Source organism: Anabrus simplex, chromosome 5 (assembly GCF_040414725.1).
Source record: "Anabrus simplex isolate iqAnaSimp1 chromosome 5, ASM4041472v1, whole genome shotgun sequence".
In the NCBI taxonomy this organism is placed as follows: domain Eukaryota; kingdom Metazoa; phylum Arthropoda; class Insecta; order Orthoptera; family Tettigoniidae; genus Anabrus; species Anabrus simplex.
Window position 1 is genome coordinate 6,392,919 of NC_090269.1, and position 26,101 is coordinate 6,419,019.

The window sequence follows — 26,101 nt, forward strand, 5'->3', positions numbered from 1 at the left end:
ATCACCACCTTTGAATGAACACAGTTGTATAAACTGTCAACCTAATGATTCATCCATACAGTTGGAGAAGTTCCAATTAACGCTTTGGACATTTTCTAGTCATTGTATGATAATTTGAATTGCTTCCTTGTCACAAATTCTGGATTTAGTTAATGTACGCATTGTAAATCTATGTAAATATCACCTAAGCACAACTTTTTGTAAAAACAATTTTTAAGCATAAGACCATTGTATTTACTTTTAAGTTCTAATGTTTAATTGGTTTAAAGACTTGACCTAGAGATTATTAGGCTGAAGATGCCCAAAACTAGGGCGAAACATGTCCCTAATTAGTGTATGTAATTCATGTAGGATTTAATCACTACAGAATATAATTGCATTGAATAGGTGGACACAGTAAATTTTATTCTTGAAAGAATTTTACTTAACTTGGAAGATGTCGTCAACTCTACACTCTTCATGGATGTTCTCGGCAATTCTAGTGCCATGTGTCATGGTTTCCTCTGTACCTCCCCTCGCCAACTGGCAGCTCTCTTTGCCTACTACTTAGAGGCATTCTTCTGCTGTTGGAGAGAGGGCAATATCTTTGTGTTACATCTGTATATTCTTCGACCATGAGGTATTGTAAACTTCGCATGACTGTGTTCTTGAGTGGTTGTACTTGATTATGTATCCATAAGGGAGCAGCTGGATGTCTAATTCCTTTGTTTGGAATGCTATTTTTAAGTTATGAGACAGTGAACTTTCTGTGTGTCAATACTCTCGAAAATTTCTAGTACTTCAAATTAGCATACCTTCTTCTACTGTATAATAGTCTTACCTTGAACTTCCCTAATCCCTTTTATTTATCTTTGTGCAGTTGGTTGGGAAATATCTCTTCTGTTTAAAGAATGTCATTGTAAATGTTAATCAGTCCCTATCACCGAGCTTTACAATATTTCCTTTGCGGTTTGTTGTGAAAAGTGTTCTAATCTTTTGATATTTTGGTGCTGTACTATTCCTAACTTGTTGTGACGTGTGTTTCAGTACATCTGGTTTTCTTCATCCAAACTTGCCAATTCTTGTTCATCCCCTAGTGTCCTTGTATTTTGCTGACCACTTGTACATTGCTATTTAAATCTTCTCCCTTTGTACCATCCACGATTTACCTCTTGTTGCCCAGCACTTGAATATGCCGCTTCTACGATCCCTTTTTATCTTTCATAAATAAAATAAATAAATAAAACAACTCGTCATACACTGTCGTCTTCGAATAGATGCATTCTTTCTTCATCATGCCTTTGCTGGTGAGATGTGGTGTTTACAATGCACTGTGTCTTCTGGTATGGACTAGAATAAATTTGTTATTTTCATTGACCTGTCTCGTCCTTGCTTTGACAATATGAAAGTGACCGAGGTATAAGGGATGCTAATAATACCATCCCTTATGCAGCCAGTCCCTGCTATGAATGGTGTGAAATATCGCCCATAGGGTCAATTGGTGTGTGCATTTCAGTAGGCCTGGCTGACTGATATATAACAGCAACTTCTGGCCCGGTGAGGAAAACAACAGGAAACTGCCTCACTCCTTATTTCCCTAGTATGCCTCTTCATTGACACCTAGGCCATCTCTGACAGCTGTTGGCGGAGCTGTGGAGGATCAAACCAGCCTTCGGGCTGAATACCCAACAAACAATGTCTCTTCATCAATCCCAATACTATGTTCATCTCTTCTCAGCCACAAGCGAGCTTGTTTCTGCTTTCCACCTTCATCAGGAGTTCTCATGTGGGATAATAAGAAAGCCGGACAAGTACAGGAAACACGACAAAGATAAATACAGGTGACAGAACAGAGTGGGAAGAAAGAGAAACAGAAACACTTAATGAGGAGGGCCAGTTTCAACACTCCCACCAAAGTCTCATGGCTGTGACAGTAGGGAAGCTGCGGAGGTATGGGTGGTGCTGAGTAATGACCGGGTTTCCAGCGAGGCACGATCGTAGGAGTATGAGATTTCCTAGAAGTGCTGACTAAGCAATGCGAATACGAATTAAGCCACCTGGCGAAAATAAGGTGTTACAAGCAGTCAGAACGTGCAATTTTCCATAACTCTGATGTCAGAATTTTTTTCCGAGGAATTCCATTATGTCAGTTCCTTGGTTGTTGCTTCCAACTCAGATGACTGATTGGTGTGGTTTTACACGTTCCTTCCATCTTGGTCCGTTTTTCTCTGACATGTGCACGTTATAGGGACCTCCTTGTGCAACAAGTGATTCCAGCTTTGCAAGAATACAATTGTGACCACACTGTTATTTTTATGATGATGATGCTTGTTGTTTAAAGAGGCCTAACATCTAGGTCATCCATTATTTCATGCAAGATGGGGAAACACTGTATATTCCTCACCAACTAAAGATTTGCTGCGAGAAACCTTCAGTAATGACTGTGTTATCTCTGGGCATTTTCCAGATGCGTGGCCTTCAATATCCCCCAACATAAATTCACATGACTTCTGGCTGTGGGGATATTTGAAGGATTGTGTCTATCAGGGACATGTCCAATCTCTGTGTGATTTAAATGCTAGCATACAATGACATGTCACCCTGATACTTTTAGGTTAAGTCAATATTCCACCTTTACAATACCATAAGTTTATTGTCTATTTATTTAAACAACATTAACTATGACGGAACATGTTTTCTCTAACTTGTAGACATCATCAGCCGTAAGATATTTACGAAAAAGCACAAAAAGACAAGGACAGAACAACACATTAAAATAAATCGGGTTGCCGAACACGTCAACCAAAATAGCGAGTATGTTCCAGATTGTTCCAAGTACAAACATTCAAAAGCTGTTGATGAACAAAGTTAAAATCATACACATGAGATGATACAGTAAAGCTTGTTGTTAAAGTTCTTCTTGAGGGTGTCGTTGACATGCAGCATTCAGGTGCGTCGACAAGAGCTGATAATGAAGTGCATAATGTTATTTGTAGCAGAAAAAAGACGATCAACGAGCATGTGTAGGGAATCCAGTGAGAACGCAAGTAATCAGATGTGTCAGAATCTTCCTTTTTTCATTCTTTTGTTTTTATATCGTAAAAGCTTGCTTAATTTCAATTTTTTCAATTTTTATAATAATCTTTATTCTCATTCTAGGGCCGTCCACTGTATTTTTACATACGTCATACGATCTGATATTCCACCTAGTTTTAATAAGAAATGTGAACCTTGCACCAATATCTTACATCATCTCACTGGATTCCCTACACATGCTCGTTGATCGTCTTTTTTCTGCTACAAATAACATTATGCACTTCATTATCAGCTTTTGGCAACGCACCCGAATGTGCATGTCAATGACACCCTCAAGAAGAACTTTAACAACAAGCTTTACTGTATCATCTCATGTGTATGATTTTAACTTTGTTCATCAACAGCTTTTGAATGTTTGTACTTGGAACATACTGGAACATACTCGCTATTTTGGTTGACGTATTCGGCAACCCGATTTATTTTAATGTGTTGTTCTGTCCTTGTCTTTTTTGTGCTTTTTCTTAAATATCTTACGGCTGATGATGTCTACAAGTTAGACAAAACATGTCCCGTCATAGTTAATGTTGTTTAAATAAATAAACAATTAACTTATGGTATTGTAAAGGTGGAATATTGACTTAACCCAAAAGTATACGTACGACGATACGGACTTTACGATGAAATTTATTTTATGTAATGTCACCCTGAGTGCCGGCCCCGTGGTGTAGGGGTAGCGTGCCTGCCTCTTACCCGGAGGCCCCGGGTTCGATTCCCGGCCAGGTCACGGATTTTTACCTGGACCTGAGGGCTGGTTCGAGGTCCACTCAGCCTACGTGATTTGAATTGAGGACCTATCTGACGGTGAGATAGTGGCCCCGGTCTAGAAAGCCAAGAATAACGGCCGAGAGGATTCGTCGTGCTGACCACACGACACCTCGTAATCTGCAGGCCTTCGGGCTGAGCAGCGGTCGCTTGGTAGGCCAAGGCCCTTCAAGGGCTGTAGTGCCATGGGGTTTGGTTTGGTTTTTTTAATGTCACCCTGATTTCACCCAATATGCTGCGGGCAACTGGGAGGCCATATCAAACAGTGTTTGTAACCATTAATCCTAATGAACGTGCCAGAACCACCGTCATTATGTGTTTGATATTTTCTGCCTTCTTCTGTGACCCTACATGTGCTTACACAGCTATATTTTCACCTGGTGGCAAGACATGGAACTAATCATTTCTGTGGCATAATGCACAAGCACATTGCTTAGTTAGCATATCTATGAAATACCAGACTCCTACGATCATTACAGTCCTCGCTGTGCCATGCTGAACACCGTCAGTTTAACTGTGGACACCTGGTATGACCCACGCAACTGTTATAAAAGGTGCTGTGATAACCCTTTCTGGCCCAGTGAAGAAAACAATGGCAAACTACCTCACTCCTCATCTTGCCTAATTCTGGTGCTGCCATTCGTTTACGGTTTCTCGAGAACCTCTGGGCTGATGACCTAATATACAAACAAGAAGTTGATGACCACAGTTCACTAGATATCTGAGCCTTTATACATCCTATTTCACCTTTGAACTTACTCGAGACAGGTAATCATTTAATCCATCTTAATCTCAATTTTTAAAATCAAAATAATAACTGATAAGGATTTGTAATCTCATTTGTAATATCCATACGCTTGACCATAATGGCCACCAATGGTACGTATTGACTTAAATTACTTACCAATTATTTAAAGATCTGCCTAGTCAATGCAATTCAAAATCTAGTATATTTACTAATACATCAAATATATACATGTATATAAGTACATGTTTTGAGGATTCATTAATATTATCTTCTTCAGCTTATAGATTAAAATCACATGCATGTAAAAGACATTTAAAAATTTATGTCCTAACATAAAACTGGTTAAAAACAACAGTACAATAAAAATTTAAAAAATTAAAGTTCAAACATGAATATCATTCATGTTATGTCCAGTTTGTCCTGTAAAGAGTTTATTTATGGTACTAAAATTGAGCTGGTTAACAATACAGTAGAGTCTCGCTCAACCGACCTTCGCTTATCCGACATTCCATGTTACCCGACACTGGTAGGCTTAATTTGAACTTTAGATGGAGGCAATTGTAGGACACCCGGTATGGAGTGTGCGAACGTGGGACAAGCACCGGCAGTCATGCGGTAGAATTGTTCAGTGTAGTATTGGTTAAACGCGGATGTTATAGTTTTCATATCTTCTGTGAGTACGGTGAGTAAACTGAAGAAAGTGATTGTTTCTGTGGAAGACAAGTTGAGTGCATTAAAGAGACTGGACAAAGGGGAAACTCTTCAAAAAGTGGCTTTAGATTATGGTGATGGACGTGTTGCAGTAGGAGACTGGAAACATTAGAGAGAAGAAATTGAAAAGTGGTGCTCTACCAGAGCAACAAGTAATGCACTGAAAATTTAAAAAAACAATGAAAAATGTGAGTACGAAGAAGTAAGTGAAGCACTATTTCTTTGGTTCACTCAAAACTGGGAAAAGGGCTTGTCAATATCTGGCCTCATTCTGCAAGAAATGACGGTGTATTTCCAGAAGGAGTTTAATGAAGGGGCCCTAATTTTACTGCCAGTGCTGGGTGGCTTGATCGGTGGAAAAAACGGTACGGTATTGGGCAGCTTAATATCTGTGGAGAAAAACTCTCAGCTAAATCTAATGAGGTTGTGAAATTTAAAAGGGAATTTCAAGAAATAATTCTTGCTGAAGGATTAACCGGTGATCAGATTTTTAATTGTGATGAGACTGAGCTGAATTTCAAGATGCTGCCATCAAAACTCTTGCAGCCCAAGCCAAGACGTCTGCACCTGGTTACAAGCGTAGTAAGGGAAGAGTTACTGTTCTTGCCTGTAGTAATATTGCTGGGAACTTAAAAGCAAAATTGCTTATGATCGGTAAAGCAAAGAAGCCTAGGATATTTAAAAACATTTCTGTTGATGCTCTTCCAGTACATTACATGAATCATAAGGCTGCATGGATGTCTTCTGACTTCTTAAAAGACTGTTATTTACATAGTTCGTTCCAGATGTAGAAAAATTTCTAGCCTCAAACAATCTTCCTAGAAAAGCCTTTCTTCTACTAGACCATGCTCCATCACACCCAAATGAAGAGCAATGTAGAAATGGTGATATCAAAGTCATGTTCCTCCCTTCTAACGTGACATCATTATGCCACCAATGGACCAAGGTGTGCTGGAAACACTGAAGAGGAAATATCGGCGGAAACTCCTTTTATCCCTCATAGAGAAAATGGACAATGCAACGACATGATAGAAAAGTTAAAATGAAACAACATGAAAGACGTGGCATACTGGATTGCGCAGTCTTGGGAAGAAGTTGAAACAATGACATTAGAAAGTCTTGGAACATATTGTTGAGTGAGGTTGAACATCGAGAGGAGGTGGTACAAGAAGACATGGAAAATGTTGTGCCCTTACTGAATTGCATTCCTGGCTGTGAGGATGCTACGACTCAAGATGTGAGTAAGTGGTGTGCACAAGATCAGCTGTTTGAACTAACTGATCCTGATATTATTGGTTTTGTGAATGCTAATGAAAATGAGGATGATGAAGAAGAAGAATGAGGCAATGCAGAAAAAAAGGAGAAAATGATGACTCACAGTGAAGGATTAACGTCGATGGCGGGATCTCGCAGCAAGAAAACGTGAATCAGCAGGCAAGTAGACATTGTTGACAAGTTTCTTTTCGTAAGACATTTGGATGTTTTCGTTCAATACTGCATCTACTGTACAATTTATTATTTCATGTGGCTATTTCTAGCCGAGTGCAGCCCTTGTAAGGCAGACCCTCCGATGAGGGTGGGCAGCATCTGCCATGTTTAGGTAACTGCGTGTTATTGTGGTGGAGGATAGTGTTATGTGTGGTGTGTGAGTTGCAGGGATGTTGGGGACAGCACAAACACCCAGCCCCCGAGCCACTGGAATTAACTAAGGAAGGTTAAAATCTCTGACTCAGCTGGGAATCGAACCCGGGACCCTCTGAACCGAAGGCCAGTACGCTGACCATTCAGCCAACGAGTCAGACTACTGTACAGTTGAATGGATAAGTGCCGTAAAACATAGTAATACAGTATAGCCTTCCTGTTTGTTTCAGTTCATATTCTGTATTATCCGATGTACTCCAGGTCCCGTTTAGGTCGGATAATCGAGACTCTACTGTATTATCAAATGAAGGGTACATGGGAAAAAGGGGGAGTGTCATATCTTCTACAAACTGTGATAATTAAATTTGAAAGTTTCAACCTTTAATACTGTCTACAATAATACATGTACATAAAGTATTATATTATGTAACGTTAGCCTAATGTATTGGTATTGTAAAAAGATAATAATGAAAATGCAGAATTAAAATTTATAATTTAAAAAAATGGGAAATGAAGTAAATACACATTTGTCACGGAAATAAAGGGGAATGTCACTTTTAACAAAACCTAACAAATAAACTGTCAATTAATAGTGATGAAGTGTATCAATGAATGATCTTTCCTCTGGTCCACAAAATGATCTAAGGATGCGCAGATCTGAAAATTTTGCTGTAGAGATTGGATATAAACCTGAAATAGAAATAAATTACATATTTAAAATCTCAATCTTGCCAACATGTTTGCGAATGTAGAGCAACTTCACGTACACTAACTTTTGCACTTACGTTCAAAAGATGTCACTGGAAGAACAAACTCACTAACAGGGGTTTCTGGGAAGTGTGGAGCTGATTCTGGAGCATTTACAACAGGCCGTTCCTAATGGCCATTGTAACTGTCTCTGTATACTATGAATCGTGGATGCTCAATGGAGATGACAAGTTGCCTTATAGATCTTGTTTTAAAAGAGCAAACTTTTCTGTACAAGGGAATAAAAAAATTGGTCCACAGACGAATCATTGGTTGATCAACGTCGATTACATGGAAAGGGAAGGGCTTATTTCCGGCAGTTCTAAAATGATCCGCCCAGTCTTCTGGCATTTCAGCTGCAAATTTCTGATTAATTAGTGCCAGGTTTCTATCGCACTCTAAGTACGAGTGCCCACGAATTGAAAATACGATTTTCACAGACTAGAGGCGTTGGGCATGACGTACTATAAAGTGGAGAACAACAAAAGCAACTGAAGACTTAAACAAATTGCAGAAGACCTAAACCACGTAAAAAACACCATCAGGCATGGCTATTACATCAGTCCCAAAAGACAGAAATATCCTATCAAAAGCTAGTAAAACAGAGAAAAGAAACTACCCAAGTCTTAAGAAGAATAAAAAGACAACATCATAAGGACACCCTGCAGTTAATTGAAGAACAGTTCAGTAAAACTAAATCAAGGGACTACTACAAAACCTTCAGAAAGCAGCTCCAAAAAAATGAACCCCCGACCCTACTGATGAAGGATGAAGATGGTAAGCTGGCCCATAACAATAAAGACAATGCAGAAATTCTGGCTAAACATTTCAACAAGCTTTTAAATTGTGAGGAACCTACAGAACTCCTTCATTTGGACACCAACATCCCGATAAAAACATCACCAGAAAACATCAATCCCCCCACAATAAAGGAAGTCTACCAAGCTCTGAATAAATTAAAAAACTACAAAGCGCCAGGAGAAGATCAGACCTTTGCGGAAATCTGGAAATATGCAGGAACCTCAGCAAAAGTTGCCCTCCATCAACAACTTGTCTCTATCTGGATTAAAGAAGAACTACCAGAACACTGGACAACAGCCCTCATTCATCCCCTGCACAAAAAAGGGGACAAAACTGACCCTAATAACTACAGGGGAATCTCTCTCCTAGACATAACATACAAAATATTTTCAATAATCATCCTTAATAGGATAAGTTTACAACTTGAGAAAGAACTAGGAGAATATCAAGGAGGTTTCCGACCCTGGAGGAGCTGTCCTGATCAGATCATGAGTCTTAAGTTGATAATGGACTATAACAGGAGAAGAAACAGAGATATGGCGATAACATTTGTAGATTTCAAGAAAGCTTATGATTGCATCCATAGAGAATCTCTGTTTAAAATTTTAAGACACCTTGGACTACACCCCAAATTAATAAACATGATAAAATTGACTCTCACCAATACCAAGTCAAAAGTGAAGTTTAGGGGTGAAACATCAGACATTTGAAATTAAAACTGGACTACGGCAGGGAGATGGGCTCTCACCACTATTATTTAACTGTGCTCTAGAAATGGTAATGAGGGAATGGTTTAGAAAATGTCCCCCCAAAATAAAGATTGGCCGAAAAATCAAAACAAATTGCCTGGGTTTTGCTGACGATTTAGCATTACTAGCAGTGGACATAAAAGAAGCAAAAACCCAGATATCAGAACTTCAAAACATTGCAAATAAAACTGGCCTCAAAATATCATTTGAAAAAACAGAAATTATGCCCCAAAAACCAACACAGCTAAAAGAAGTCACCATAAATGGTAATAAAATCAAAATAGTAACTCAGTTTAAATATCTTGGAGAAGTAATAACACATAACTTAAATGAAAAAATCTCAATCCAAGTAAGAACAAATAGATTAGCTAAAGCACAAAAATTAACATGGGATATCTACAAAAAGAAATGTCTATCAATAAATACAAAAATAAAACACTACAACACAGTTATAAAACCGGAAGCTACATATGCAGCAGAAACACTCTTTTACCTGAATAAACAATCAAAGACTGACAGACTTCAGAAAATTGAAAGGAGGATTGGAAGAACCTGTATCAACAAAAAATATCAGAAAGATGGACAGTGGCGGTTAATACCTAACAAAGTCGTGTACAAAGAGCTAGAACCCATTACAGATACTATGCGTAAGAGGAGACTGGGATTCTTTGGACATATCATGAGGATGCAGGACTCGAGTCTTCTGAAACAACTAGTATAACACAATCTCGTCTCAAAAAATACCACAACAGGATGTAAATGGATCAGAGAAGTAAGAGAGGATCTGAAGGAAGTAGGCCTTACAACAGAAGACACCAAAAATAAGATAAAATTGAATACAAAACTCAAGAATACAAACCTCCGCTTTACCCTTACACAAAACAAACCAACAACACGCACATTTTCAACTGAGGAAAGGGCACGAAGATCGGAGCGTCTGAAGAAGTACTGGGAGGACCGCAAAGCCCGAACAATCCCTTCAAAGAGACCTGAACGACGGACTGACTAAAGTGATCCTATGTGGTCATAAAAGAAGAAGAAGAAGAAGAAGAAGAAGAAGAAGAAGAAGAAGAAGAAGAAAGTGGAGAAATCTAAAAACAGTCCAGTTCTTGTTTTGTCCACATGCAGAATCACAGAAGATTGTCAAGTGTTTTATCTCGTCCCCAAGTTCACAAAATATAAAATGATGTAACACAGAACACACTTCATCTGCTGCTTTGTGTACAACTGTCTCTGGGTATGTGTAGAATACCGAGTGTCCATTAGACAAAACATGTATATTGAAGGAGAACAGCGACAGCTGTCTACGGTAATCACGTTGTTAGTGGATAAATTAGGTATGCATAGATTCTTTTGGAAATCCATCGCTATTGCCACATACCAAACTGACATTCCCCCTTTGTTTCTTGTTCTGTGGTGACATTCCCCTTTCTTCAATTGTACATCTATTCTTAAACTTGTTATATTTCCGTGACAATTCCCTTTACTTGGTTGTACATTGTCTTAAACTATTCTCCTGACCATAAAGTATATATGGGTAGTGTTATTTCATTTTTTGTTTTACATTGACATTCCCCCAATTTCCCGTGAACCCTTCAAATGTTGTTGTGGTGAGGCAAGTTGTATTACTGATACCAAAACTATTGTCACGATGCATCCAACAGAAATGATTATATTCATATTATTTGAAGATCAAACCTGCCAGATTAAATTGAACTTTCTTTATCTGTAAGAAAAGGGGGGGAAAAAACTAAACTAATGTTTCTAACATAACATTACGAAACAAGAACCGAACGCATGAAATTAAAAGTGACTTACGTTGGCCGTGCGGATGTTTTGGCACTGTTAGCTTGAGACCCATTAAGGCCGTTGGGACTATGAATGTCACCACAACAACATTCAATAATGTTAACACTTTATAGGACAAACTGGACATAACATGAATCATATTCATGTCTGAACTTCTAATTTTTTTAAATTTTTAATTGTATTGTTGTTTTTAACCAGTTTTTTGTTAGGACATAAATTTTTTAAATAATGTCTTTTACGCGTATGTGATTTTAATCTATAAGCTGAAGAAGAGAATATTAATGAATTCTCGAAACCTGTACTTATATACATGTATATATTTGTAGTATTAGTAAATACACTAGATTTTTAATTGTATTGACAAGGTGGACCTTTAAATAATTAATAACAGTAATCTTATTTATAGGTAAAGAAATCTCTAATGCTGTTTCTTCTACAGGAATATAGTATCACAGTTCCTAAAAGAGATGGGACTCCGTGACCCCGATAGTATACTGCCTGCCCATCTCAAGAACTGGTACAAGGAGGTAGCTCACAAGGAGTCAGACTTCGAGAAAATGTGTGCCTTGGTGACGTCTTGGTTGCTACACTGGATGCAGACTCTGGCATACCATGTGAATCTGGTGATATCGCAGATCCAGGATGGAGAACTCACCACAGAGATTGACAGTGCAGCCCTGCACCGGCTAGAGAGTATCCTGGACACCTCTCTGCAGGTCAGTGCCTGGCTTTGTTGTGTTTTGGTGCACACTTTCCTCTCTTGCAGCTTAGTCACAGCTCTGAAGGCCTGACACGGTGGGGAGGCTTGTACAAGCCATATTGCATGTTGCTCATCAGCAACAATATTTCTAAAGAGAGCTGTGAATGTATGAAATATGAGACGAAATAGTAACCAATATTCGAAGGGAGTTCAGTGTATAATGCAACACACCATGTTATTCCCCAAGCCTTTTGCTACAATACCCTATTTTTCAATGTACTCTCCGATCAGTGCTACGGCCTTACATCACCATAATGTGAGTGACTGTATGTCTGCATGGTACCAGTCGACTGGTCGATGTTGAAACCAACGTCGTCCTGCATCGATAACTGCCCCATCGTCCACGTAATGCTTCTCGCAGATTGCATCCTTCATTGGGCCAAAGAGATGGATGTCAGGCTGTAGGGTGGATGGGGAACAACAGTCCACTGAAGTTTTGTGAGCTGCTGTCGGGTGCACAGACTCGTGTGAGGTCCTGCGTTGTGGTATAGAAGGCTCACCGTGCATTTGTCCACTGCCAGGTCTCCAAGCGCCTATGAATATCTGTGATGCTCCTGTTTTTCCACCAAACGAAACTCAACAACTGCCCTCTATTTGGTACGCACCTCCGATACAGACGCCATTTTGAAGGATAGTTATAGCACTGCCACCTATCGGAAATTAATGAAATTCTAAGAGATGAAGCAGGAATATGTCCCCAAAAGATACCAATTATTTTAAAATGAAATTGGCCGAGAAAAAAAATGTGTTGAATTATATATTGAATGCCCATCGTATATTGTTTTATGCTAGTTTTATCACCATTTTTGAATGCTGGGCTAATAAGTGCTTTCTTCCATTCCTCTGGGAAAACACATTGGTTCAGTGATAAGCTAAACAGATAAAATAAAAAATAAATAAAATACATAAAATAAATGAGCAGGTTTAGTATTGGACATTGTTCTCACTTCATGTGGTGAAGGAACATTGTTATCCGACCTCTTAGAACTTAGATAACCGGGCGAGTTGGCCGTGCATCCAGGAGATAGTGGGTTCGAATCCCACTATCGGCAGCCCTGAAAATGGTTTTCCGTGGTTTCCCATTTTCACACCAGGCAAATGCTGGGGCTGTACCTTAATTAAGGCCACGGCCGCTTCCTTCCAACTCCTAGGTCTTTCCTATCCCATCGTCGCCATAAGACCTATCTGTGTCGGTGCGACGTAAAGCCCCTAGCAAAAAAAAAAAAAGAACTTAGATATTGACATCATTTTTATGAGTTGGAATGAATACTTTGTTCACAGTTAAAGATATAGTAAGATTTGGATTCAGACTTACACTAATTTCTTCATTTAGAAAAATGCCGATAATCAGTATTGAGACTTGATATTTTGTACAACTTGTGTGCTTTCTTCATTTCAGTAATTTGCTATTTCAATTCATGAGCATACCACTTCAGGAATTTGGGGTTCTTAAAGTTCTGTATAGGGATGTAAAATTCCATGTGATAATGTGGTACTAAATAGAAGGGTTCTACTGCTTCATCAGTTGATGTGTTCCGAAACTTCACCTTCCAACTTAAATGAGACAGGTAATAATTTAATCCATCATCATCTCAATTTTAAAAGTGAAAATAATAACGAACAGCAGATAAGGAATTGTACATCTCAATTATTTGGTGAATAAATCTCTTATACAGTACTGAATGATATCTACCAAGGGAGCCAATAAACACTAGATTTTACTTCAGTGGAACCGGACTTGCTGAAAACCAAATCAAGAAAATTATTAAGAAAATACAGGATAAAAGTAAACTGATTTAAATTTTGTTAATGTGATTACCCCAGCAAAGATTGTCCTTATACGAAGCTTGTTTTTTTAATATGGACGCTGCAGCGCTCCAGTCATCGTTTAGAGCATGCATGCTCAGTACATACATCTGTAGGCTAGCGACAAGCATTCGCCAGTATTTATGTTTGTTTGTGAGTATTGAAAATGCCTCTGACAATTAACGGTCTCACCGACTGTGAAGTATGATATTAGTTTCATACTGTATAAAAAATGTAAATCATCTTCTAACCAAATTCTGTTAGTTTTTGATTGTGTGATTTGTGTTTGAAACAGTCAACAATAATTCTTCTATTTTCCATAACTTGAAAACATTCAATAAAACCAACAAATACAATCAATCACACATTTATAGACTAAAGTGTACCAACTGCAAAGCCAGCTACATCGGACAAACAGGCAGAAATTTCAATATCCGCTACACCAAACACACAAATGCAATTAAACATAACCATTTTTCTGCAGTCGGTCAACATATGGTTGATAATAAACACAATTTTTCCAACATCGAACAAGACATGAAAATTCTAAAAATTATATCAAAATATACCCTACTTGTTATCACTGAAGAAAGTTTTATACACTTAGACCAATACACTAATCCCAACCACAACCTCAGTGAAATAACAAAAAAGCCAAAAATGTTTTATAATACCATTATTCCCCTAATTAAAAACTTTTATTCCAATAAAAGTAGCAATCAACACCAAAAGCACGTGCTCTGATCTTTCCAGATCACACCTCATGCCCCTGTAGCCTCCCTTCCCACACTCCAAGCAAGTGAGAGACAGAATGCAGTTCATCACCAGCAAGGCTGCAGTAAGCAAGCCCACGCGGACTCAAAACTAGTATTCCTTTCACTTACATTCACATTGATGGGGCATTATCCAATACTATTTTTCCTTTCCTTTTTTCAGGCATCATACATCTACCATATTCCATGCAATAGATACAACTTGTTATTCTACAGTTCATATCTATACAAGCTACAAGCTATAGAAAACTGAACAACAAAATCTGAGATGTTTCCCCCTAGTTAAAACTACACAAAAATCTACAACAACTAGCAACTAGCTCCTCCACAACTAGACCTAAGATAAAATAATTGTGGTTCACATGTGTTGACTGGTGCAAACAGTTTTGGTGACCTATTTTTCTATGACATTGATTTAGAACAACAGAAGGATTGGACTGTGAATTTACTATAGTATTTTAAGACAAGAAGAGCAGTCAGCTGAAGATCAAAACTAGTCCTGTAATGTATTTTTAGAATATAAATACTGTACATATATTCATTATTATACACAGTATTGATTAGGTGGAAATATCCAACCTTTAAACCTGTGAATTGAAGAGTGTGAAGTATGCACTGTGATTCATTTTCTAAATGCAAACGATGTGAAAGCTGTTGAAATTAATTGGCAGATTAGTGAAGTGTATGGAGAACACACTATAAGTGAAGGACTGATAAGAAAATGGGTTAGAGCATTTATAGAAGGCTGTACTAATGTGCACGACAAGAAGCACAGTGGGTGACCGTCTATCATTACTGAAGATTTGGTGCAAAAAGTTGATGCAAAGTTTCGAGAAAACAGACACTTTACAATTTTGTCATTAAGTTATGAATTGCCTGCAATGTCAAGGCGTGTTCTTTATGTCAGGACGCTTAGATTATCGGAAGTTGTGTTCATGCTGGGTACTGAGGATGCTGACAGAGGTGCTCAAAACCAAGCGCTAGGTAGTGCTTTGACTTTCCTTGAGCGGTACAGTAATGAAGATGATGCATTCGTAAGCCGAATTGTTACCAGCAAGGAAACATGGATGGCTTGTGTTACACCGGATCAAAACAGCAATCCATGGAATGGAGATACTCAACTTCACCCAAGAAAGTGAAGCGCAAGAAAACAATTTCAGCTCACAAACTCGTGTGTGCTGTGTTTTAGGACAGGCAGGATGTGTTGCTTGCACCAGGGTGACTCAGTAAATGCCAAGACTTATTGTGAGACCTTACATAAACTTCGTCATTCAACCCAAAATAAGTGGTGTGGGATGCTCACACTGGGGAATTCTTTTGCTTCATGACAGTGTGCAACCTCACACGGCTAATCAAACCCGAGACCTCATCGCTTCATTTGGTTAGGAACAATTTGATAATCCTCCATATAGTCCTGACCTAGCACCTTGTTCCTGCACTTACCATTGTCTTTACAGACTATAAATCTAATGTTAGATCCATATTAAAAGTTAAACTTCTTACAAATTGTACAAAATTGTGTTGATTATCCTCCTAGTCAATACTCAACATTACATCCAATTAAGATGACATTTTAAATAGTGCTACAACAATGACCGTGCTGCGGTGGCTGGCACATCAGGTGTCAGAATTTTATGAGGATGGAATTTAGAAGCTGCTACCATGATGTGGAAAGTTCCTTAATATATTTCAAACATATATTGAGAAGTAGTACAGACTTACGTGTAGAAAAAAGAATTGTTTACAAAATTGCATTACTTTTTTTTCTATATCAAAACAGTACTTACTAAAATAAACATGCCTTGTATTATCACCTAGGTGCTTACAGCAGTTCCCATGAAGTACAATCACTGTATCAACACAGTAATTAAAACAGAAGGGAGTTTTCTACTTGGTAAAAATAATGATGTGTAGCCTCCGGTAAGGCCTGGTGCAGGTCTTTTGATTTGACACCAGTGATGAGGATGAAATGATGATGAAGACGATACATACACCCAGTCCCCGTGCCAGAGGAATTAACCAATTATGGTTAAAATTCCCGACCTGCCGGGAATTAAACCCGGGACCCCTGTGATCAAAGGCTAGCACACTAACCATTTAGCCATGGAACCAGACTTCTACTTGGTGAAACTTACAGCCTGATTTTTCATACTGTTTTTCAGCTTACCATTGTCTTTACAGACTATAAATCTAATGTTAGATCCATATTAACAGTTAAACTTCTTACAAATTGTACAAAATTGTGTTGATTATCCTCCTAGTCAATACTCAACATTACATCCAATTAAGATGACATTTTAAATAGACACATTTCGACCCGGCATAGGGTCATCCTCGGGGGAGCCTGTTAACCACTAAAGGGCGCATCCCTGGGTGGCGGATAGGGGGACCTTACAGTTAAGTAGGGCTGGTTGAAATACTAAATTCAACCCGCGGACCAACAGGCAGCCCAGTTCCTGGGGGCTTTAAAATACAGGGACACCCTCTCTCCAGGGGTCTCAAATATGGAGGGGCAAAGCTCAGGGTATGGATGAAGACCCCAACGGCAGCAGTGGTGGAGAAGGTGGACTTGGGTACTACATTGGTGGCAGAAAAGGGAAACTTGTAGCATCTGTACCCAGAGGAGTGGCTATAGAAGACGTCTGTACTCCAGTGGAGCGCCCTAGAGTAACACCTGGCAGTAGGTATAAAATGCCTTTGGGAGTGGCAACCCCATCATAATAATAGCCTATATGTGGTATGGTACTAGGAAACCAACCTCAGGAAAAGGCTAGAGTGCCCCATGCTTTAAAGCGACGTGCAGTTCTCAGGGTACTGGGGGAACTGTGAGAAATGGGCGACCAGTAAATAACATTAAGATAGCAATAGTAAATCTTATGACCCTGACAGGAAAAGTGGAGGAGGTAGTAGATTTCATGGGGAAGGAGAAGGTGGAAACGATGGGGATGAATGAAGTGAAATGGAAAGGTAACGGATGGAAGAAATTGAGGAAAGGATACACATTGTGCTGGAGTGGTGGCCAAGAGGCAATAAATGGAGTGAGACTTTATTTCGAAGCAATTGGAGGAGTATGTCGAAGTGGTACAATATGTGAGTGACAGAATAATGAAGATGAGACTAAAGATAAAGAAGAAGTGATGGACTTCATACAAGTGTATGCACCACAGATTGGAAACAGGGAAGAAGATATTGAAGGATTCTTGGAGAAAGTAGAAAGAGAAATTTCAGGTGTGGAAGTGGTTATTATGGGAGATCTGAATGGACAGGTTGGAAACAAGAGACAAGGAAAGGAAGAAGTTATTGGACCATATGGTAAGGTAAGGGTGTTTTCTGCCCGAAGGCAGGTCCGAACCTCTGAAGAGGTGTGCCTGAGCCGGAGTTTACGTACGGTAGGGTGGCCAGTTCCTTTTCCCTCCTCCATTCCCTTACCCCCACCAACAGCGTGTGGCAACCCATCCAAATCTTGACCATGCCCAATGTTGCTTAACTTCAGAGAAAACACGGGATCCAGTGTTTCAACACGGCCGTTGGCAGGACCCTATGGATATGGGAAAAAAGAATCGCGAAGAAGAGGAACTAGTGGACTTCTGTGAAAGGAATGGACTTACAGTGGGGAATACATGGTTTGGAAATAAAAACAGCAGGAAAAGTATGAGATATGGGTGGGGTGACAAAAGAAAAAATAAGTAATTGACTACTTTTCAGTGGAAAGGACAAATCATAGGAAGTTGATGGATGTGAGCTTTACCAGGAGAGGCAATTGATGGGGACCATAGAGTTGTGGTGGCAAAATTACGGGTGGGAAAAAATGGAAAAACTAAAGGAGATAAGAGAAAGCAAAATAAAAGTATGGAAATTGAAAGACAAAAATGTACAAGGAGATTTTCAGGAGAGATTGCAGCAACAAATCCCACTTACGCAAGTGGAAAATGTAGAAGAGAAGTGTGCCAATTTAGAAAGGCATTTGTTAGTGCAGCAGAGAGTGCTTGTGGCAGGATATCTACAAGAGTAAAGGAAAAGGAGACACTGTGGTGGAATGTGGTGAAAGAAAAGAAGACAGCTTAGTGAGAATGGAACCGAGATCAAACAGAAGAAAGCAAAAGGAAGTATCTCAACAGCAAATGGAGATCTAAGAAGGTGGTAGGAGAAGAAAAGAAGAAGAGTGGGAAGAATTTACACAAAAAATGGAAGCAGATGTATGTGGCAGTAAAAGGATGCTGTATGGACTTACAAGAAGTAAGAGGACAGAAAGAGTTACCACAAAGTTGGTGAAAAAAGAAGATGGGAATTGTTAACACACCCAGAAGAGATAAAGAGAAGATGGAAGGAGTATTTTGATAAGCTATTGAATGTGAACAACTGTACGGGGGAGACAGAAGCAATACAGTGTGAGAACTCAACAACAGAGGTGAAGTTAGTGGTGCAAAAGATGAAGATGGGAAAAGCAACAGGGATGGATGAAATCAGTGTGGAAATGATAAAGACTGCTGGACCTGTTGGTATGCAATGGTTGTACCGACTACTAAAGTGTATAGAGCCTTCGTGGCTCAGGCGGCAGGGCGTCGGCCTCTCACCGCTGCGTTCCGTTGTTCAAATCCCAGTCGTTCCACGTGAGATTTGTGCTGGACAAAGCAGAGGTGGGACAGGTTTTTCTCTGGGTACTCCAGTTTTCCCTGTCATAATCCATTCCAGCAACACTCTCCAATATAATTTCATTTCATCTATCATTCATTAATCGCTGCTCCAGAGGAGTGTGACAGGCTTCGGCAGCTGGCACAATTCCTATCCTCGCCGCTAGATGGGGGCTTCATTCATTCCACTCTTGACCTGGTCAAATGACTGGAAACTTGGGTGTGGATTTTCATTTTCACTAAAGTTTATGTGGAAACCAGAAGACTGGAAAAAAGGGATAATAATACCAGTGTTTAAGAAAGGGGACAAGAAAGTTTGTGGAAAATATAGAGGAATCACACTTATATTGCAGGTAGTTAAAATACTGGAAAGGTTATTAGAAAGAAGAATGAGAAGAAAGATTGAAGGAGAGTTACAAGACTTGAGGAGTGGAAGATCTACAGTCAACCCAATCTTTAGCATGAGACAGCTGATGGAAAAGAACTGGGAATATGGAAGGGAAGTCATGACTTTCATAGATATAGAAAAAGGCATATGATAGTGTCACCAGAGGGAAGGTTTGGGAAACAATGGTTAAAAAGAGACTTGGAAGAGAAATGTTAGATATGGTGCAAGCAGCGTACAACAACTGTGTTAGCAGAGTACTGACCCCAGTTGGAAGGACAGAATGGTTTAGGAATAAGACTGGATTAAGACAGGGGAGTGCGCTGTCACCTCTTTTGTTTATTATGGTCATGGACAAAATTGTAAAGGAAACAAAGGAGATGAAGATACTGCTGTTTATAGATGACGTTGTGACCTGCAAAGAAGTGCAACAACAACTAGAAGTATGGCATGAAAATCAGTACAGAGAAAAGCAAGACTATGCTGATGTCGAGAGAGGAAATGCAAGGAAAGGCTCTGTGAAAATTGGAAGTCAGAGTCTGTAAACTGTGGACAGCTTTAAATACCGAGGAAGTGAATTAATGGAGATGGAGAATAGCAGGAGGGTACAACAGGGCAATGCATTCTACCAAAGTGTAAGAAAACTTGTTTTGGAGCAAAGAAGTACCAAGGAAATGTAAGGAGATAATGTACTGACTTGCACAGCTGAGACTTGGACTTTGACTAACAGGCAAGAGAGTAGAATTCAAGCCAGTGAGATGAAATTCCTAAGTGGTATGATAGGAAAGACAAGGACAGAGTGAGAAATGAAGATGTTAGGAAGGAAGTTAGGATAGGAAAGCTAAATGAGAGAGTTGAAAAGAATAAACTAAGGTGGTTTGGACATGTAGAGAGGATGGAGGAGAATGGAATTCCAATCAGATGCTGGAGGCAAAGTGCAAGGGCGAAGAAGATGGATTGAATCAGTGAAGAGCGATATAAGAAGATGAAATTTAGACTGGGACAAGATCGTGGAAGAGGAATGGTGGAAGGAAAGACGAAGATGGAGAAGTGCCATAAATACCCCGACCTGGCAGGAGTTGGGTGAGGGGAAATGATGATGATGATGATGATGATGATGGTGATGACACTAAAAACATTAGACACACAATATGAAGTGCTTGTTAAAAAGTTTTTCCTTAAAAAACATGATGAAAATTAACAATGTGAAGTGGTGGTTGTTGAGCTGGAGGCCTTTTTGTTGTGATATTCGTGTTGTCTTCTGATGCAGTTCACCTGATATTTGTACACTGTTCAGTCATAAGTTGTTGTTATTGAAGTTGAACCGTCTGTAGAGTGGATAATAAAAATCAAATTAAGAATCAGAAAATGGTGACTGACAGAAAACATTTAAGTTCAGATTTGATAACTGAAAGTAAACTTACATTACGTTGTATTACTTTTGTTCTTTGTCTACGGAGTCCAGCTGTCCACCGATGTGGAGGTGGGGCGGGACTTGCGGGATTATGGGGGTGCTAACTGAAACCGAGTATAATACTGTGAAATCTTCTTGTCTTGTTTTTTATTACCAAGTGCCAACAGCCTCCTCAGAGGCAGATGAGCAGGTAGAAGTCCAGGGCACCTCTTCTTCTTGGGATGAGAAATCATCCCTAAAGGCGGATGAACTGGCTTGATCTGGTCAACGACATTAGGATGCAGAAGGCAACGGGAAACCACTGCATTAAGGATCCTAGGGATATCCCCTGTATAGCAGCCATGCCAAGTTGAGGTAATAGAATTGTAGTTACTAATCATGGAAGTCGGAAACCAAGATTCGGCAGGAGTGGAAACAGCAGCAAAGCCTCTCCGGTCGTCATCATTCAAAATCCGTGCAAAGAGAACAGTAAGTTCAACTTAGGTACATGGAATGTGAGAACACTAAGTAAGCTTGGAAAATTGGAAGAAGTAAAGAACTCAGTGATCAAGAAAGATGTGGATGTGCAGGAAAGGGAGACTTTCAATCAGGGAATTTCAGGGTAATACACACCGGAAATGATAAAGGTGATGAATACCCTTCATATCAGTTAAGATAAAAGCTGACCATGTTGATGTAGTCATTATTCAAGTATGTTTTCCAACCACAAACAGTGAAGACGATGTTGTAGAAGAAATGTGTGATTGTATTCAAGAACTCTTTGAGTTAGTAGACACCAAAGCTAATATTATCTTAATGGGAGACTTCAGTGCTTCAGTTGGTAGTCATGAAAATCTTAAACATACTGGTAAATTTGGACTTCGCAAAACAAACTCGAGAGGAGAAAAATTGCTCGAGTTTTGTGAACAACATGAACTATTAATAACTAATACATGCTTTGATGTTCACAAAAGACGACGTTATTCATGGAAGGCTCCTGGAGATAGTAGAAGACATCTGTTAGATTACATAATAGTAAGACAGAGGTACAGAAACCAAGTGCTTACCAGTCACAGTTACCTAGGGGTTGATGTAGACAGCGATATATATTAGTTGCAGCGAAGTGCAGTATTAGATTCAGAATACATAAAGCGTATGGGTCGAAGAAATGGTGTTTGAATAACTTACACATTGCAGATTTGACTTCAAAATTCAAAGAGAAAACTAATCAACTGAGCAGTGAAAGTACTGGATGGGAAAATGTCAAGAACAGCTTACTGACAGCCGCTTCAGAAATATTGGGTAAAAGAAAATTGGAACCAAAAACGCCTTGGATGACTCAAGAAATTTTAGATCTCACTGAACAGAGGAATAAAATGAGAAGCAGGGATTTTGAACAATATAGAGCATAATATTTAATAACAGACAAGTGTCGCTTAGCAAAAGGCAGCTGAATGAATAAAATTGGCGAGGACATTGAAAGAGATTTAAAAGCAGGGAAATCTGATAAGGCATACTTTAAAATAAAATCATTGCAGAACAAGAAAATAACCAGAAGTAATGTGGTTAAAAACAAAGCAGGAAAGATTCTTTTTGAAAATGAGCAAGTAGGTGACTGCTGGAAGCACTATATTGAAGATCTATATGAAGGTCAGGAAATAGATAACATTCGAGATTATGTAAAGGATGAGAGCCTGACTGAGGTAGAAAGGAAAGGCTCACCAATTACAAAAAGTGAGTTCAATATGGCTCTACACTTATTAAAGGATAAAAAAGCCGTAGGTGTTGATAACATTTCAGCAGAGCTCCTAAAGAACTGTGGAGACATCATGAAAGAGAAATTGTTTGATATCATTATAAACTGCTATGAAGAAGGAATCATACCACCTGATTTCATAAAGAGCCAGACAATAACACTCCCAAAGAAAGAAAATGCCAAGAACTGTTCAGATTACAGAACAGTAGCCATTCTATCCCATGCTTCTAAAATCCTACTGACAATACTTAAAGGTCGAATCTGCACGAAAATTGAACATAATTTAGATGACTACCAATATGGCTTCAGAGCAGGTAAGGGTACTAGAGAAGCAATTCTACCTCTGCGTCAAATCCTGGAGAGAAGACTGGAAGTTATTGTTTCAAACTCTGAGAACATTGGATCTTGATTGGAAGGACAGGTTTGCTTTTTAACCTGTATTGAGCCCAAAGCACAGAAATAAACATCAATAGAATGACAAGAGAAGCAAGAATAAGAAGAGGAGTGTGGCAAGGCTGTCCCTTATCACCTTATCTGTTTAATATTTTCATAGAATTCGCTATTAGAACAGTAAAAGAAAAAACCAAAGGGATAAATTTTAGTGGTAAACAAATTCATAGTATTCGCTTTGCAGATGATATTGCATTGATAGCTGATTCCGAGCACTTTTTTATTTATTTTTTCTAGTTGCTTTATGTCGCACCGACACAGATAGGTCTTATGGCGACGATGGGATGGGAAAGGGCTAGGAGTAGGAAGGAAGCGGCCCTGGCCTTAATTAAGGTACAGCCTGGTGTGAAAATGGGAAACCACAGAAAACCATTTTCAGGGCTGCCGACAGTGGTGTTCGAACCTACTATCTCCCGAATACTGGATACTGGCCGCACTTAAGCAATTGCAGCTATCGAGCTTGGTCAAGCACAAAATGACTAGGATGCTCGGTATACTAAACAGCACGTTAGAGAAGTTCAGGCTAAAAATAAACACAAAGAAAACGAAAATGATGATCGTTCAAAAGAAGACTGAATTGAAAACAAACATTAAATTAGGCTGTGAGATCAGGTTAAAGAATTTTGTTATCTGGGTAGTGTTGTTACCAGTGATAATCAGTGCCTGACAGAAGACAAAAGAAGAATTGCTATGGCAAAACAAGTGTTTCTAAACAGGGAAAATCTATTGTTAAATAAGCACATAGGAATTGAAACCAGGAAGAAATTTGTTAAAACCTTTGTTTGGAGTGTGCTAACTTATGGTTGTGAGACCTGGACTTTGGGAAAACAAGCACAATCAACACTAGAAGCTGCTGAAATGTGGTTCTGGATAAGACTGACAGGAATGAGTTGGACAGAAAAAGAAAAAAGAAACTAATATCCAAATCTTGAATGACGTTGATGAGAAATGGACCTTAATTTATTCGATAGAGCAAAGGAAAACTAAATTTCTTGGACACGTCCTACAACATGACACCTTTCTCCAGAATGTCTTTGAAGGAAAGATCTTAGAGAAGAAGTCGAGAGGAAGACCACGTCTGTCATACCTTAGGAACATAATCACTCAGCTGGCTTTTGCTTCGTATGTCACAATGAAAAGGACTGCTGAAGACTGTGGGATGTGGCTGCAGCGACAAGGCTTAGCCTTTAGATAATGGATGGATGGTTTTAAATTGAGGGCTGGATTCTTGTAAAAATTCTCTAAGATGTTGAGTAGTGGACCTTTTTGTTCATGTTGTAGAATTTTTAGATCTTGATCTATTGTGGTGTAATTATGATTACGGTCTTTGTGATGGTTCCTTTGGAGGATGATCAATACAATTTGTTTGTCTGCCATCCGTCTCGCACTTCGTTGAGGTGCTTTGGGATTTGCTGACAATCCTTTAATGAAACGGTTCTCAACCTTTTTATGTCGGGGAGCACCACGAGAATTTGCCCGTACACTACCCTCTAATTAGTATTATTTTCCGTGTCCAGTCCCATTTTGATTTGCTGATTCAAGAGTGAGATGATGCAATTCCAATGTGACGACATTTTATGGCTGGATGCCCTTCCTGACCTCAGAGAGGAGTGGATAAGAGTTGAAATGAAGTATGTAGAGTGTTTCGGAATGAAATTGACAGGAGGAAAGCAGAGTATCCTGAGAAAACCTGTCCTATCACAAATCTCACATGGATTGACCGGGATTGGTACTTCAGCTGAGAAGCCAGTGGCTAACCACTGACAGTACAGAGGGAGCTTATTATCATCAAATTAATATTGAAAATAACAGAGATCGCTACTACACAATATGCTAGAAATAACAAATGCTATTGGAATTTACTCGAATACTGTATTGTATCTCCTACAGCCACACCATTCGTGTTCTTTTATTTTCAACAGCAGCATATTCTCCAACATATTTCACCACCTCACTGTGCGTTTGTTTGATATGCTTGATTACTCTACCCCATGCCTCAGCTTTTGAAGCAATTTTGATGTCTCTCTGCTAAATAATTGCAGCTATGATACTACCTGTGACTGTCTGGCAGCCAGACCCAAACCCAACAAACTAAGCACAGAGCAGTTCTCCCTTAGGAAGTTTGGTGAAGCCTGTGTGTAGGAAATGACACGCTGCTGCCTACAATGTTAGGCCTAGCAAGCCATCTGACGAATTCATTGCTTTCAAAACAAAAACAAGCCTCAGGAGTCAACTCACAAACTTATGTCGGCCAACATCGGAGATGCAGGAAGAAACAGCTCGGTAACCTGACCCTTACTGATAAATGCAAAGAAACTGTAGACCTCATGGGCAGACACACACTCGGGATTTTAGGATTGAGCGAGACGAATTGGAAAAGTTCAAGAAAGAAAACCTTACAAAATGGTTATATATGGTACTGGAGTGGGAACCCTAATGAAGCCAGAAATGGACTTGCTTTTGTTCTCCACAAAGATGTTCATGTGCAGTCGGACATAAGTTATATGAGTGACAGACTCTAAAATAAAATTACGTGTTGGCCAGGTATTCCATACCTTTCTCCAAGTATATGCCCCACAGGAAGGCTGCTCTACAGATGAAAAAGATCAGTTCCTTGTAGATCTATAGGACCAAATAAAGTAAGACAACATCACAGTTGTGGGAGACCTGAATGCCCAATTTGGGACAGATGGGCAAGGCCCCCCATGGCGATGGTGGCAGAAACCAGGAGGGAGAAAACCTAATAGACTTCTGTGCACGGAGTAACCTGAGCACACAAAACTCTTGGCTTCAGAAGAAAGACAGCCATAAAATCACAGAGTACAGGTGGGATAGGAAACAGAGGACAGTAATAGACCATATAGTAACTGATAAATGTGCTAGCCAGTTCATCACTGATGTTGAGGTTATTCCAGGTAAAAGTCTCGATGGTGACCATCGGCTTTTGGTCACACACATTGGAAATGACCGTGTGCAGAATGTCAAGTGCTAGGAGAAGATGGGAAGAAAGAAGAATACCAAAAAAAGTTCAGCCAAATTACCAAAGAATGAAAAAAGAGAAGTAGAAGAAGAGTGGCTGTCATTAAGAACACCCTAGTTTCAGA

General features: G+C 39.3%; 1 protein-coding gene across 1 annotated transcript in view; it reads left to right on the plus strand.

The window, feature by feature from the left end:
* Window positions 1–26,101, plus strand: part of LOC136874258 (uncharacterized) — an 82,806-nt gene that overhangs the window by 5,814 nt on the left and 50,891 nt on the right. The window contains exon 2 of the mRNA XM_068227711.1: window positions 11,483–11,759. Coding sequence (XP_068083812.1) covers window positions 11,483–11,759 — 277 coding nt within the window. The remainder of the gene's footprint in view (window positions 1–11,482; window positions 11,760–26,101) is intronic.